Raw genomic sequence first — 13,514 nt, forward strand, 5'->3', positions numbered from 1 at the left:
TTTGCAACTCTTTTTTTTATTATATACATTTTTTGCCAGAAATGTAAGTTCAGCAATGCTTGCTTGTGAAAGCCATTCTAGAAACAAAAACCCCATCTTAATTATACCTCCTAGAACCTAAATCAACTGAAGCTATTTTTTTTCACCCCAACTGACCCACAGCATAATGTAAAAGCAAATGATTACTAGTGGTAGGCAATGGCTAGATCCTTTGATTCATACATTATGAGGACAATAATTATTTCCACATTTCTAGCTGCAATACTACCTAAAAAAGCTTCACTATTCAGTGGCATATTGCAACTTATACCTATCGAAAATCTTCAAACGAAAATTTGGTCTGACGAAGAACTTGAAATGTTTTATGGGCAATCCTGTAACAGTGTACAAATATGATATAAGCCATTTGGTTTTGATTATTATTAAATAAAAAAAAAATAAGTTTTTTTAAATGAAAGTAAGGAGCGACATTAAAACTTAAAACGAACAGATATTACTCCGTATATGAAAGGGGCTTTTCCTCCTCGACACCCCGCTCCTTACGCTAAAGTTTTTTATTGTTTTAAAAAGTAGAGTTGCAAGAAAGAATCAAACTTTAGCGCAAGGAGCGGGGTGTCGAGGAGGAAAAGCCCCTTTCATATACGGAGTAATTTCTGTTCGTTTTAAGTTTTAATGTCGCTCCTTACTTTCATTTAAAAAAACTTATTTTTTTTTATTTAATTTCTGAAAGTTTTTGAATTAATGCATGTCTGATTTTGGCTCTCCGTACATAAATTACTAAAATGAAATTTGCATATTAATTCTTTTTTTTGGCTAAATGGCTTTCTCTTAGTTTTGATCAGACGATTTTGAGAAATAAGGGGTGGGGAAGGAGGTCTAGTTGCCCTCCAATTTTTCGGTTACTCTAAAAGGCAACTAGATCTTTTAATTTTTAACGAACGTTTTTATTAGTAAAAAAAAAAACGTAACTTAAGAATTAACTTACGTAACAAACGTACATAACTTACGTAACTTACGTTACGTTTTATCCCAATTCTTTAAGAATGACCCCTGAATCAGAAAGGCCGTAGAATAAATAGTTGAAATTATTAAAAAAAAATTTAGCATAAAGAGCGAAGTATTTATCTCCTCCTAAGTACCTCGCTCTTTATGCTAAAGTATTTTTAGAACCCTTCATATGCGTAATAATCTCTGTTCGTTTTAAGTTTAAATGCTTCTCCTTACTTTCAATTGAAAAAACTTTTTCATGTTTATATTTTCATTGTTTTTTTTTTATAGTAATGCTAGAAAATCCTGCGCCCTTTTCATTGAATTTCTCTTCCCCCATGAAATACTCCTCCAAAGAAAGATCCTCCCATATAGCCCCCTCTCCTGAACCCCACACCCAAACCAAAAAATCCCCCTGATAACGTCGGTACACTTCCCAGTAACCATTACTGTATGTAAACATTGGTCAAAGTTTGTAACTTGCAGCCCCTCCCCCAGGGACTGTGGGGGGTAAGTCATCCCCAAAGACATAGTTATTATGGTTTTCGACTATGCGGAACAAAATGGCTATCTCAAAATTTTGATCCGTTGACTATGGGAAAAAAATGAGCGTGGGAGGGGGCCTAGGTGCCCTCTAATTTTTTTTGGTCACTTAAAAAGGGCACTAGAACTTTTCATTTCCGTTAGAATGAGCCCTCTTGCAACACTCTAGGACCACTTGGTCGATACGATGACCCCTGGGAAAAAAAAAAAAAAAAAAAAAAAAAACAAATAAACACGCACCCGTGATTTGTCTTCTGGCAAAAAATACGAAATTCCACATTTTTGTAGATTGAACCTTGGAATTTTTTCTATAGGGTTCTCTGATACGCTGGATGCGATGGTGTAATTTTCGTTAAGATCCTATGACTTTTAGGGGGTGTTACCCCCTATTTTCCAAAATAAGGCAAATTTTCTCAGGCTCGTAACTTTTGATGACAAAGACTAAATTTGATGAAACTTATATATTTAAAATCACCATAAAAATCCGATTCTTTTGATATATCTTTTAGTATCGAAATTCCGTTTTTTAGAGTTTCGTTTACTATTGAACCGGGTCGCTCCTTACTACAGTTCGTTACCACGAACTGTTTGACTATATACGCTTTAGAGCTAAATGGTACATACAGTTACTGTGCAGATGCAAACAGTTTTTTTTAATCTCTCTCTATGCTTCGATCCCTTAACTGGTGGAACAATGAAAACCTTACCACTCAGAGAAATTCCTTTATTCTTAGAATCTCGACAAATGTAATTTATGCAATTTTTTTTTCTCTGCAAATATTCTAATATTAAATGTAATACGAGAATCAATCCAAAAAGAATTCTTGAAATGCGCTATTTAAGCATTTAAATTTAGGCAAACTTATTTCTTTTTCCAAAATTTTTAAATATATCCCAAGAGTCAATCAAATAAGAGTTCCCAACTTATGCTTTTTGGAGCAATAACATTTAGGCAAATTTATTTGCTTTGCATATATTTTTAAATCTTAAATGAATAATGAGAGTCAATCAATTAGAGTTTCCAAATATGCTATTTGAGCATATAACCGCAGGTAGCGGTAGCTAATCTCGACAATCATTTGTTCAAAGAGCTGCTTCGGACCCTTCTTGGAATTAGTGGGGCTTTGCCAAATGGCCGTTGTATGATTTCTTTGCTGTAACTAACAGCAAGCAAAAAGACTTTATGATATAGTATATCAATATTTAAAAAGCAATAAATGAAAAAATCAAGCAGAAATTGAAAGAGACTATACAGCTTTGTTTGATTCATTCGTCTTTACCGTATTAATTTTAAGGAAAGACGAAAAGAAAAAAAACTACAATATTCTTATAATTATCTTCATAAATAAAGAATTAAAAACACGACCTCTCTGACAAAACTTTAAAGCTCTCGAAAAAGAAAAATCTATAATATTCTTCTGAGCATCCCCATAAATAAAGAATGTAGATAACACAAACTCTCTGACGTAAACTTTATCTGCTCTCGAAAAGAAAAAGCTCTCTAATACTATTTTGAGCATCCCCATAAATAAAGAATGTAGATAACATAACCTCTCTGACAAATTTCTTTTTATCTGCTCTCGAAAAAGCTCTGTAATACTATTCTGAGCATCCTCATAAATAAAGAAAGTGGATAACACAACCTCTCTGAGGGTATCTTTTACCTGCTCTTTTTCTTTTTTCATTCTGTCTGCTTCGTTGATTTTCTTAACTCTATCCATTATGATGTCAAAAGTTTGAGGGGTAAAATCAGGAAGGTCTAGGTACGATTCAATAAAAGCTATTTCTTCTTTAATGGTGATTACTTCAGGTTTCTTTTCTTTCTTTGCAGCTGTGCTATTGCTGCCATTTGTGCTGAAACAAGGAGTAATATTATGTACTAAAGGAATATATGCAACTCAGAGCTTCTAGTCGATTTTCATTTTCTATATACAACATATATGGCGTTGGTATTCTCAATAGTTACAGTACATGGGTCTCCCTACCACAAGTAGTCAGGGTCCTAATTCTAGTGAAAAATCCTTTTCTCAAGGGCCCGAGGGTTAACTACTTGAAGAAAGCTGAATTTTTATTTTCCAATATTGACGTTCGGTAAATTTTAAAGCTTGTTTCGCACAAATTTGTGATGGGGGGCTTCAGGATCCACGATCCCCCGTACACAAGTATGTTTCTAAACGCATTGTATGACTCTTCTTTTGCAACTGATTCAACTTAGTATAGTAAGTTAACAGTTCATATAATGTACGATAGATACCTTACCAAAAATCACAAAATGTTTCCGCCTTTCAAAATTTCTGAATGCTTTCAATAAAGGATTTTCTAAATATGTATATTTGGGAACTACTAGTAGTAGTAGTATATTTGGGAACGTTGGCAAAGGCAGCGTCAGCTTGCGTCAATCAACAGAGAATTGGCAGAATACGGACTTTCATAGAATTTCCAATTCTTATGGTTTAACTTGATTTAAAGCCATTATTATGATTCGTGTTCCTAACAAAATTTAAAAGAGAAGATACTTTATCTTTTCCATCATTAGATTCTTTTTACTGTTTTCTTCTTTTTTTTCCTTCCATAGAACAACAGAGAACAAATTTAATAACCCTTATGACTAATTCCTTATAAATAATAATAAAAAAAAATAAAAAAAAATAAAAGAGATCAAAATAATTTAATAATTACATATAAATTTCTACCTAATTATTCAAGATAAAGGGGATACCTTTTTGTCATTTAGCGTAGAAGATTGATTTAGCGTGGTGATTGCACAAATGTTTCTACAAATTTTGACAATGCATTAAAGCAATTCGAAAACCTTAAAACAGAAAACCAAAAGTTTGAAGTTTAGTAGAAATTGTTGAAGTTTAGAATGCTTGCTGCTCAAAGAAAATTTGTAAAAGTGTCGATTAATGTCAAAAAGAAATTATCCTAATATGTTTACCAAAAATTGGACACCAGGACGAAACACTGGAGCAACGCAAAAGCAGGCTTGCGGCTCAAAGAGAAAGGGCCAGACTAAAAACTAAAAAAGAAAAAAAAAACTAAAATATGACGTCAAAAAAATTTAAAAAATAAAAAAAGGAAAAAACTGTAATAAAAGATAAAAAAGGGAAATTAGCTCCTCTACCCTATCTACATTCAATGGCGGCTGTAAACGCCCAAATATCATGAAATTGGTTTTCAATAAGTTCAAAATCAAACACTTACAACCAGATAATAATTTATCTAGAAAACAAATTGCTACCATTAGGAACACAACCGGCAAGGACGGAGTTCGAGTTTTTGTAGGCACCAGGCTATCACCAGCGAAAGATACAATTAAACCTCTATTCATCGCAAGAGCATTTACAATACGATTTTCTTATATTTCTTCCAAGCCAATTACGGTGGTAATAATCCCCAGAATTATAGCCTTGTTTTATAAGGAAATTATAGCCTTGATTAAGTAGTCTACTTTCCAAGTTTCTATCAAATACCCAAGCTCATTTCGGCCTCCCTTCATCGAGTTTTTACAGAATTACAGTCATGAAGATGCTCAGTGTTTTTGGATATTTTTAAAAGAATCTAAATCCATACAATCAAGGCCGCAAAAAAAAAATTACCTATTGACGCTTGTTGTATTTGCTTCAGGATTTTCAGGAGATGTGGCGTTTTCAGTCTCGTTGTCAGGATTTAACTTTTCAAATGTGCTTTCAACAGAATTCAAATTTAAAATACCACTTTCATCTATGTTGAAATGGACTTTAATACCTAGAAAAAATAAATAAATAAAAAGGATTAGCTGGATTGAACGAAAAAATTCATTTAGTAATAATCTTAGCAATAATCGCTGATCCAGTGTAACTCTATATCAATATGGTTGTCAACTAACTATCCAACAAGATTCTAAGAACATTACGAACCTATTTTTCCATAGTTGTGATAATTGAGTCTCTTAGATACCAAATCGATTGCGTCCAATTACATATTTCAAAATTCTAGTCAAAACTCCTAATCAAACACATATTTTGACTGTTGAATACAAAATATATTCGTTCCGTTTTTTAAGAAGAAAATGTAAACTGATTTAAATGAAAATTCACTTGAACGCATTCACCACATTCATAAACATAAGTAGGCCCAAACAAAAATTACAATTTTCCTTCAACGAATCGTAAATTAAGAGCCACATCACTAGCACTTTCTTGGGGAATCTTTTATAACCTCTATTTTGCGAGTTTTACAATATATTGACACATTTTAAAGCGTAATATCTAAAAAAAAAGAAAAAAAGAAGAAATTAAAACACATTTAGGCTACTAGACTAAATTGGAGAAGGTGGTTAGGTATAATTCCCTTGTAAGATAGATCTTATCCGTTATTAATCAGTCAAAGAGGGGGGGGGGGGGAGAATGAAATAAAAAACATTTCCGACTAAAACCTTTCAGTCTTGCCTGGGAAATTTTGAAAGGAAAGGGGGACGTTTTTTTCGATAACGATCTATATTTTCTAAACTTTCTGCCGTAAAATATGCCTATTTTGGCATTCTATCAAATTTGAGCCGACCCCGACACAAATCTATCCTGATTGTATCAGTTCTGAAAGGGATTTGGTTTACTCACACAGGATTCCTTTTTGTCTTTTTACTGTTCTTCGAAAGGTAAGTACATTGAAACTTGGGATATAGACAGTAAAATATTATATCATTAAAATCGCAATTTTAAGAACTTTTCATGTTCCAAATAAAAATTATTGAATAAGAGCCCTTTTGCACCTCCAAATGATAAATCCAAAGTTAAGAGCTCTACATAATTCAGCAATGGCTCGAGCGATGTAGACAGACAAGATTTCTACTTTTTCACAGAGGTTTCCAATCATCAGCACATCTATCTAGACTTTTAGTCATACCTGATAATTAATTAAAACACTCAAAAGCAAAACGTATATTTCTCTCCTACAAATATTAGGGTTTCTATAAATGTCTTAGAACTTGAGAAGGTGAATTCTGGGGATGCAAATCAAAATTAGGTTGAAAACAACACATGAAAGATAAACAAGAGCTAAGAGCACATATGGCACTTGTGACGAGGCAAGAAGAGCTAAGAGCCAAGAACTCATATGGTATGAGCTCTAACAAAATTCTAAGAATCAATACATTGATTTAAAAGGAAAATAAGAGGCTTAATGCCGGTCAGGATTTAAATTAAGAGCTCTGAGTCACGATGTCCTTCTAAATTCTAAGATCCGATCACCCACTCGTAAATTATAAATACCTAATTTTTTCTAATTTTTCCTCACCCTTTAGCCCCCCAGATGGTCGAATCTGGGAAAACGACTTTATCAAGTCCATTCGTGCAGCTCCCTGACACGCCTACCAATTTTCATCGTCCTAGCACGTCCAGAAGCACCAAACTCGCCAAATCACTGAACCCCTTCCCCCAACTCCCCCAAAGAGAGCGAATCCGGTACGGTTACTTTAATCACGTATCAAGGACATTTGCTTATTCTATCCACCAAGCTCCATCCCGATTCCCCCACTCCAAGTGTTTTCCCCTCCAACTCCCCCCAATGTCAAAAGATCTGGTCGGGATTTGAAATAAGAGCTCTGAGACACGAATTCCCCCCAATGTCACAGGATCTGGTCGGAATTTCAAATTAGAGCTTTAAAGCACAAGATCCTTCTATATATCAAATTTCATTAAGATCTGGTCACCCTTTCGTAAGTTACAAATACCTCATTTTTCCAAATTCCCCCCCCCCCAACTCCACCAAAGAGGGCAGATCCGGTCCAGTTATGTCAGTCACGTATCTTAGACAGGTTTTTATTCTTACCATCCAGTTTCATCCTGACCTCTCCGCTTTAAGTATTTTCTAAGATTTCCGCCCCCCCTCCCAATGACGCTGGATCCGGTTGAGATTTAAAATAAGAGATCTGAGTTACGAGGTCCTTCTAAATATAGAGTTTCATGAAGATCCGATCACTTCTTCGTAAGTTAAAAATACGTCATTTTTTCTAATTTTTCAGAATTAACAACCCCCCCCCCGACCCCAATAGAGCGGATCCGTTCCAATTACGTAAATCACGTATCTAAGACTTCTGACTATTTTTCCCACCAAGTTTCATCCCGATCCCTCCAATCTAAGCGTTTTCCATGATTTTAGGTTCCCTCACCCCAAACTCTCCCCAATGTAACCAGATCCGGTCGGAATTTAAAATAAGAGCTTTGAGACACGATATCCTTCTAAATATCGAATTTCATTGAGATCCGATCACCCGTTCGTAAGTTAAAGATACCTCATTTTTATAATTTTTCAGACTTAACCCCCCCCCCACCAGCTACCCCAAAGAGAGCGGATCCGTTCCGGTTATGTCAATCATGTATTTAGGACTTATGCTTATCTTTTCCACCAAGTTTCATCCTGATCCCTCCACTCCAAGTGTTTTCCAAGATTTTAGGTTTCCCCCTCCCAACTCCCCTACAATGTCACCAGATCCGGTCGGGATTTAAAATAACAGCTCTAAGAGACGATATTCTTCCAAACATCAAATTTCATTAAGATCTGATGAACCGTTCGTAAGTTCAAAATACTTCATTTATTCTATTTTTTCCGAATTAACGGCCCCCCCACTCCCCCCCAGATGGTCAAATCGGGAAAAGACTATTTCTAATTTAATCTGGTCCGGTCCCTGATATGCCTGCCAAATTTCATCGTCCTAGCTTACCTGGAAGTGCCTAAAGTAGCAAAACCGGGACCGACAGACATAATTTGCGATTGCTATATGTCACTTGGTTAATACCAGGTGCCATAAAAAGGGCCCTAGTGCTCGACATTTCCTCTTAATATTAAGTGATGATTTGTTCAAACTGATGACCTTTGACAAAAGTACAACTGCAACAATCCTATCAAGAAAAATACAAAATTTCTTATACGTTTAAATAAAAGGATGAAACCTGGTTAAAACAAGAGCTAAGAGCTCATATGGCACTTGTGACGAGGCAAGAAGAGCTAAGACCCAAGAGCTCATATGGTATGAGCTCTAAAAAAATTCTACGAATCAATAGGTTAATTTAAAAGGAAAATCAGAGGCTTAATGCCGGTCAGGATTAAAATAAGAGCTCTGAGTCACGAAGTCCTTCTAAATATCAAAATTCATTAAGATCCGATCACCCACTCGTAAGTTATAAATACCTAATTTTTTCTAATTTTTCCTCTCCCTTTAGCCCTCCAGATGGTCGAATCTGGGAAAACGACTTTATCAAGTCAATTTGTGCAGCTCCCTGACACGCCTACCAATTTTCATCGTCCTAGCACGTCCAGAAGCACCAAACTCGCCAAAACACTGAACCCTTCCCCCCAACTTCCCCAAAGAGAGCGAATCCAGTACGGTTAAGTCAATCACACGTCAAGGACATTTGCTTATTCTATCCACCAACAGTCATCCCGATTCCTCCACTCCAAGTGTTTTCCAAGACTTCCCCCTCCAACTCCCCCAATGTCAAAAGATCTGGTCAGGATTTGAAATAAGAGCTCTGAGACATGGATTCCTTCTAAATATCAAATTTCATTAAGATCCGATAACCTATTCGTAAGATAAAAATACCCCAATTTTCACGTTTTCCAAGAATTCCGGTTTCCCCGTCCAACTCCCCCCAATGTCACAGGATCTGGTCGGAATTTAAAATTAGAGCTTTAAAGCACAAGATCCTTCCAAATATCAAATTTCATTAAGATCTGGTCACCCTTTCGTAAGTTACAAATACCTCAATTTTCAAAATTAACCCCCCCCCCCCAACTCCACCAAAGTGAGCAGATCCAGTCCGGTTATGTCAGTCACGTATCTTAGACAGGTTTTTATTCTTCCCATCCAGTTTCATCTTGATCTCTCCGCTTTAAGTATTTCTAAGATTTCCAGTCCCCCAACTGCCCCCCCCCCAATGACGCTGGATTCGGTTGAGATTTAAAATAAGAGATCTGAGCTACGAGGTCCTTCTAACAATGAAGTTTCATGAAGATCCGATCACTTCTTCGTAAGTTAAAAATACGTCATTTTTTCTAACTTTACAGAATTCCCCCCCCCCCCAATAGAGCGGATCCGTTCCAATTATGTAAATCACGTATATAAGACTTCTGCTTATTTTTCCTATCACGTTTCATCCCAATCCCTCCAATCTCAGCGTTCTCCATGATTTTAGGTTACCCCACCCCAAACTTCCCCCAATGTCACCAGATCCGGTCGGGATTTAAAATAAGAGCTTTAAGACACGATATCCTTCTAAATATCAAATTCATTGAGGTCCGATCACCCGTTCGTAAGTTACAAATACCTCATTTTTTCTAATTTTTCAGAATTACCCCCCCCCCCCCCAACTACCCCAAAGATGGCGGATCCGTTCCGGTTATGTCAATCATGTATCTAGGACTTGTGCTTATTTTTCCCACCAAGTTTCATCCCGATCCCTCCACTCTAAGTGTTTTCCAAGATTTTAGGTTTCCCCCTCCCAACCCCAACCCCCAATGTCACCAGATCCAATCAGGATTTAAAATAAGAGCTCTGAGAAACGATATCCTTCTAAATTTCATTGAGATCCGATCACCCGTTCGTAAGTTAAAAATACCTCATTTTTTCTAATTTTTCAGAATTAACCCCCCCCCCCCCAACTACCCCAAAGAGAGCAGATCCGTTTCAGTTATGTCAATCATGTATCTAGGTCGTGTGCTTATTTTTCCCGCCAAGTTTCATCCCGATCCCTCCACTCTAAGTGCTTTCCAAGATTTTAGGTTTCCCCCTCCCAACTCTCCCCCCAATGTCAGCAGATCCGGTCGGGATATAAAATAACAGCTCTGAGACACGATATCCTTCCAAACTACAAATTTCATTAAGATCTGATCAACCGTTCGTAAGTTAAAAATACTTCAATTTTTCTATTTTTCCCAAATTAACGGGCCCCCCACTCCACCCCAGATGGTCGAATCGGGAAAACGACTATTTCTAATTTAATTCGGTCCGGCCCCTGTTACGCCTGCCAAATTTCATCGTCCTAGCTTACCTGGAAGTGCCTAAAGTAGCAAAACCGGGACCGACAGACAGACCGACAGAATTTGCGATTGCTATATGTCACTTGGTTAATACCAAGTGTCATAAAAATGGACCTTCTCAATGAAAAGTTAACAAGTTCACAGTGAAAAATTCCGAGATATATTGCGAACTTCAGATGAATGGTACATATTTAAATTATAGAAACATGTTACAAAGTTTACTTCCGAACCATACTGTTTGCAGACACGATGGATTTAATGGAATGATTTTGTTCCAGACAAGGCTGTATCCAGGTGGGTGGAGTAGGGGTTTGAACCTCCCTCCCGAAATGTTTGTCCGACTCGTAACAACGTAGTAAAAATTAATATAAACAAATATTTGATGCGTTCTAATTTTTTTTGAACCCCCTCCCCCGACAAAAAAAAAATCCTAGATTCGATCCAGGTTCTAGATTACAGCTTCTGGTGGGTTTTCCTTATTTTTCAAATTGTTTTCTAAACAATTTGGACTACCGTTTGGAAAGTAATCCAAAGCCAGTAGCGATAAAATAAGGATTTTTTGTGTATTTATTTTTCAAAACTTCTCTTTTTTTCGTTTTGCTTATTACAGACAAGGACAACGGAAAAAGTGGGGTCTCATATCCTATTCTTCCATCTTTCCTTTGAGATTCGTCTACGGAGCCCCTGAAAAAGCTGAAAAATAGCTAAAATTCAGGAAAGGCTTGGCCCTAAAACGCTCTGGTATACCTGCTAGGAAAACGCCAAAAATAACGTCAAAAGAAATGTCATTTGATCAATTTGACAGCTCTTCGAATTTTTTGTGATGCAGCCCGCTTTGATTGAAAACTTAGCCGACACAATTCCATTGTCTTTTTAATCAAATTCCACAATCAAATCACAAATTCTTTGTAGTTTTCAATGATAAGTAGTCCCCTGGAAGAACTATCAGACCCCTTGCCTTTGAGACAGTCAACCAATGTTGAGGCGAACAAAATGACGCCTAAGGTATCGAATCCTCTTAAGCGACACATGAATTATGATATAAATCCGTCAATTTTAGGATTTGTGACTAAAGAATGTCATAATTTCTTGATAGTTCTCGACACATTCACTTTCGAAACTAATAAATCTTAAACGTATTATTAGACTAGTAGGTTCATAAATTATTTAATTTTAAATCTTAATAAAAACAATCAGTAAAATGTCCCACGTAACAGAACAGAGCAAACACTATAGTATCTTTTACACAGGGATAGATTTCCCTAAAATAATTAAAATTATCATGATTTTGACAGTATAGAACTTTTATTATAAATTAGCACAAACTTAGAAGTATTGAAAGAAATCAAGGTTACTATCAATTGAACTCCAGCCAAAAGCCGAAAAAAAAAGGCTACTTACGAATAATAGAATGAACCTTAAAACCCCCTACATTTCTGTCAAAAATAAATTTGATAGTCAAATGGTTAAGAAAAAGGGAACCATCCATGACTACGATGTCGATTCGGAGGCGTGAAAAATTCCCAGCTTTCAGACCATAGCTGATTTTCACACAACAGGTATACCTAGGATGTATTCTGTTTCATTTACTACCGAGGGATTGTGGAAGTATCGCACGCATCACCCAAAACCAACACCTTAATATTCTTACAGATACACAAGAAACTATCCAATCTTAGACTCTTGAAAGGTGCAAACGATTCCTCCAATCAGTGCTATCACTTACTTGAAGTACAACTTAAGTAACATTTTCCATTACTTGTACTTGTACTTAAGTAAAAACTCTAGGGTGTACTTATTACTTTATACTTAAGTAAGATTAGATGCTGACAATGTATTGGTTTTTCAAATACTTTACCTTTGACACAAAAGTTTTTTGTGCGTGTGCTTTGGCATTGTACAAGAAAACATCGCATAATAGAGCCATCTATTATCAAAAACGGTAACAAGTTGCTCAGAACAGATGGCGGCGAATAAACCGGATTCCCGACAGCATGTTTCAAGAAGAAGCAGGACCTTTTATGTCACAAGCGTGGTCATAAGCGTCATTAATCCCGATCTAACTAAAAAGTCAGCATGGCTCAACAGCTTCCATTTATACTCCAAGGGAGGTACTCTACTGTGAAGGGGTAAATTGACCAAGACGGGTCTCTGAAAGCATCCTGCAAGTTTTGCCCCAACAAAACCGTGAAAAGACACATAAATGGAACGACCAAATTCCACAAGCATTTGAAGGTAACTTGACTCCTATTTGCTGCCAATTTGCACCTGTGCATTTATGTCAAGTGTCTTTTTTCTTTAGTGTCATAATTAGCCTTATTCCATCTTTTAACAGGTCATTACTCCAGGGACTGATGACCCATTCTTGAAATCTGAGTGATCTCTTGATGGAATGATGACCCATTCTGCAAATCTGGGTGACCTCGCTATGGACTCATGATCCAGTCTAGAATCTGAGTGATCAGTCTATAGCTGGTCTATAGAGTGATGGCTTAGACTGGGTCATCAGTCCATAAAGGGGTCACACAGACTGGGCTATTAGTCCATAGAGAGGTCACAGGAATTAAACAGAGTGCCAGCAAAGACGTTGTTGGATTTGAGTTACAGAGATCTCCACAGAGTTTCTTTGAAATGTCTGACGAAGAGGAGTTTGACCAGCATTCAGTCGAATGAAATGGAAACAACAAGAGTTGAAGTCTTGCGCAATCCAAGCGACTCTAGAAAAGTCTGTACGTTTTGAGACAATATCTTATGGTAGAGTTGGTTTTCTTGAAGCTCAACTGCATACCGCCTACATCAGCGCCAGAGGAGCGTCATTTTTCAAAGGGAGGAATGATTCTCTGTCCAAGGCGTAGCTCCTTGGCAGATCATAGGTTCGAAAGCCTGGTTCTTCTCAAAGTCAATAGGAGCCTAAAACTTTGAACGGTATGTGCCAACTTTGTATTCCTTCTGCATTTAAATTTTTCATT

General features: G+C 36.6%; 1 protein-coding gene across 2 annotated transcripts in view; it reads right to left on the reverse strand.

Annotated features, from left to right (window-relative positions):
- LOC136025087 (hypoxia up-regulated protein 1-like) overlaps nucleotides 1–13,514 on the reverse strand; it is a 101,202-nt gene that overhangs the window by 11,925 nt on the left and 75,763 nt on the right. For both annotated transcript variants that reach the window (XM_065700804.1, XM_065700805.1), the window contains exons 8-9: nucleotides 5,130–5,277; nucleotides 3,195–3,384 (exon numbers count right to left, since the gene is read on the reverse strand). In XM_065700804.1, coding sequence (XP_065556876.1) covers nucleotides 3,195–3,384; nucleotides 5,130–5,277 — 338 coding nt within the window. The remainder of the gene's footprint in view (nucleotides 1–3,194; nucleotides 3,385–5,129; nucleotides 5,278–13,514) is intronic.

This window comes from Artemia franciscana, chromosome 3, assembly GCF_032884065.1.
Source record: "Artemia franciscana chromosome 3, ASM3288406v1, whole genome shotgun sequence".
NCBI lineage: Eukaryota > Metazoa > Arthropoda > Branchiopoda > Anostraca > Artemiidae > Artemia > Artemia franciscana.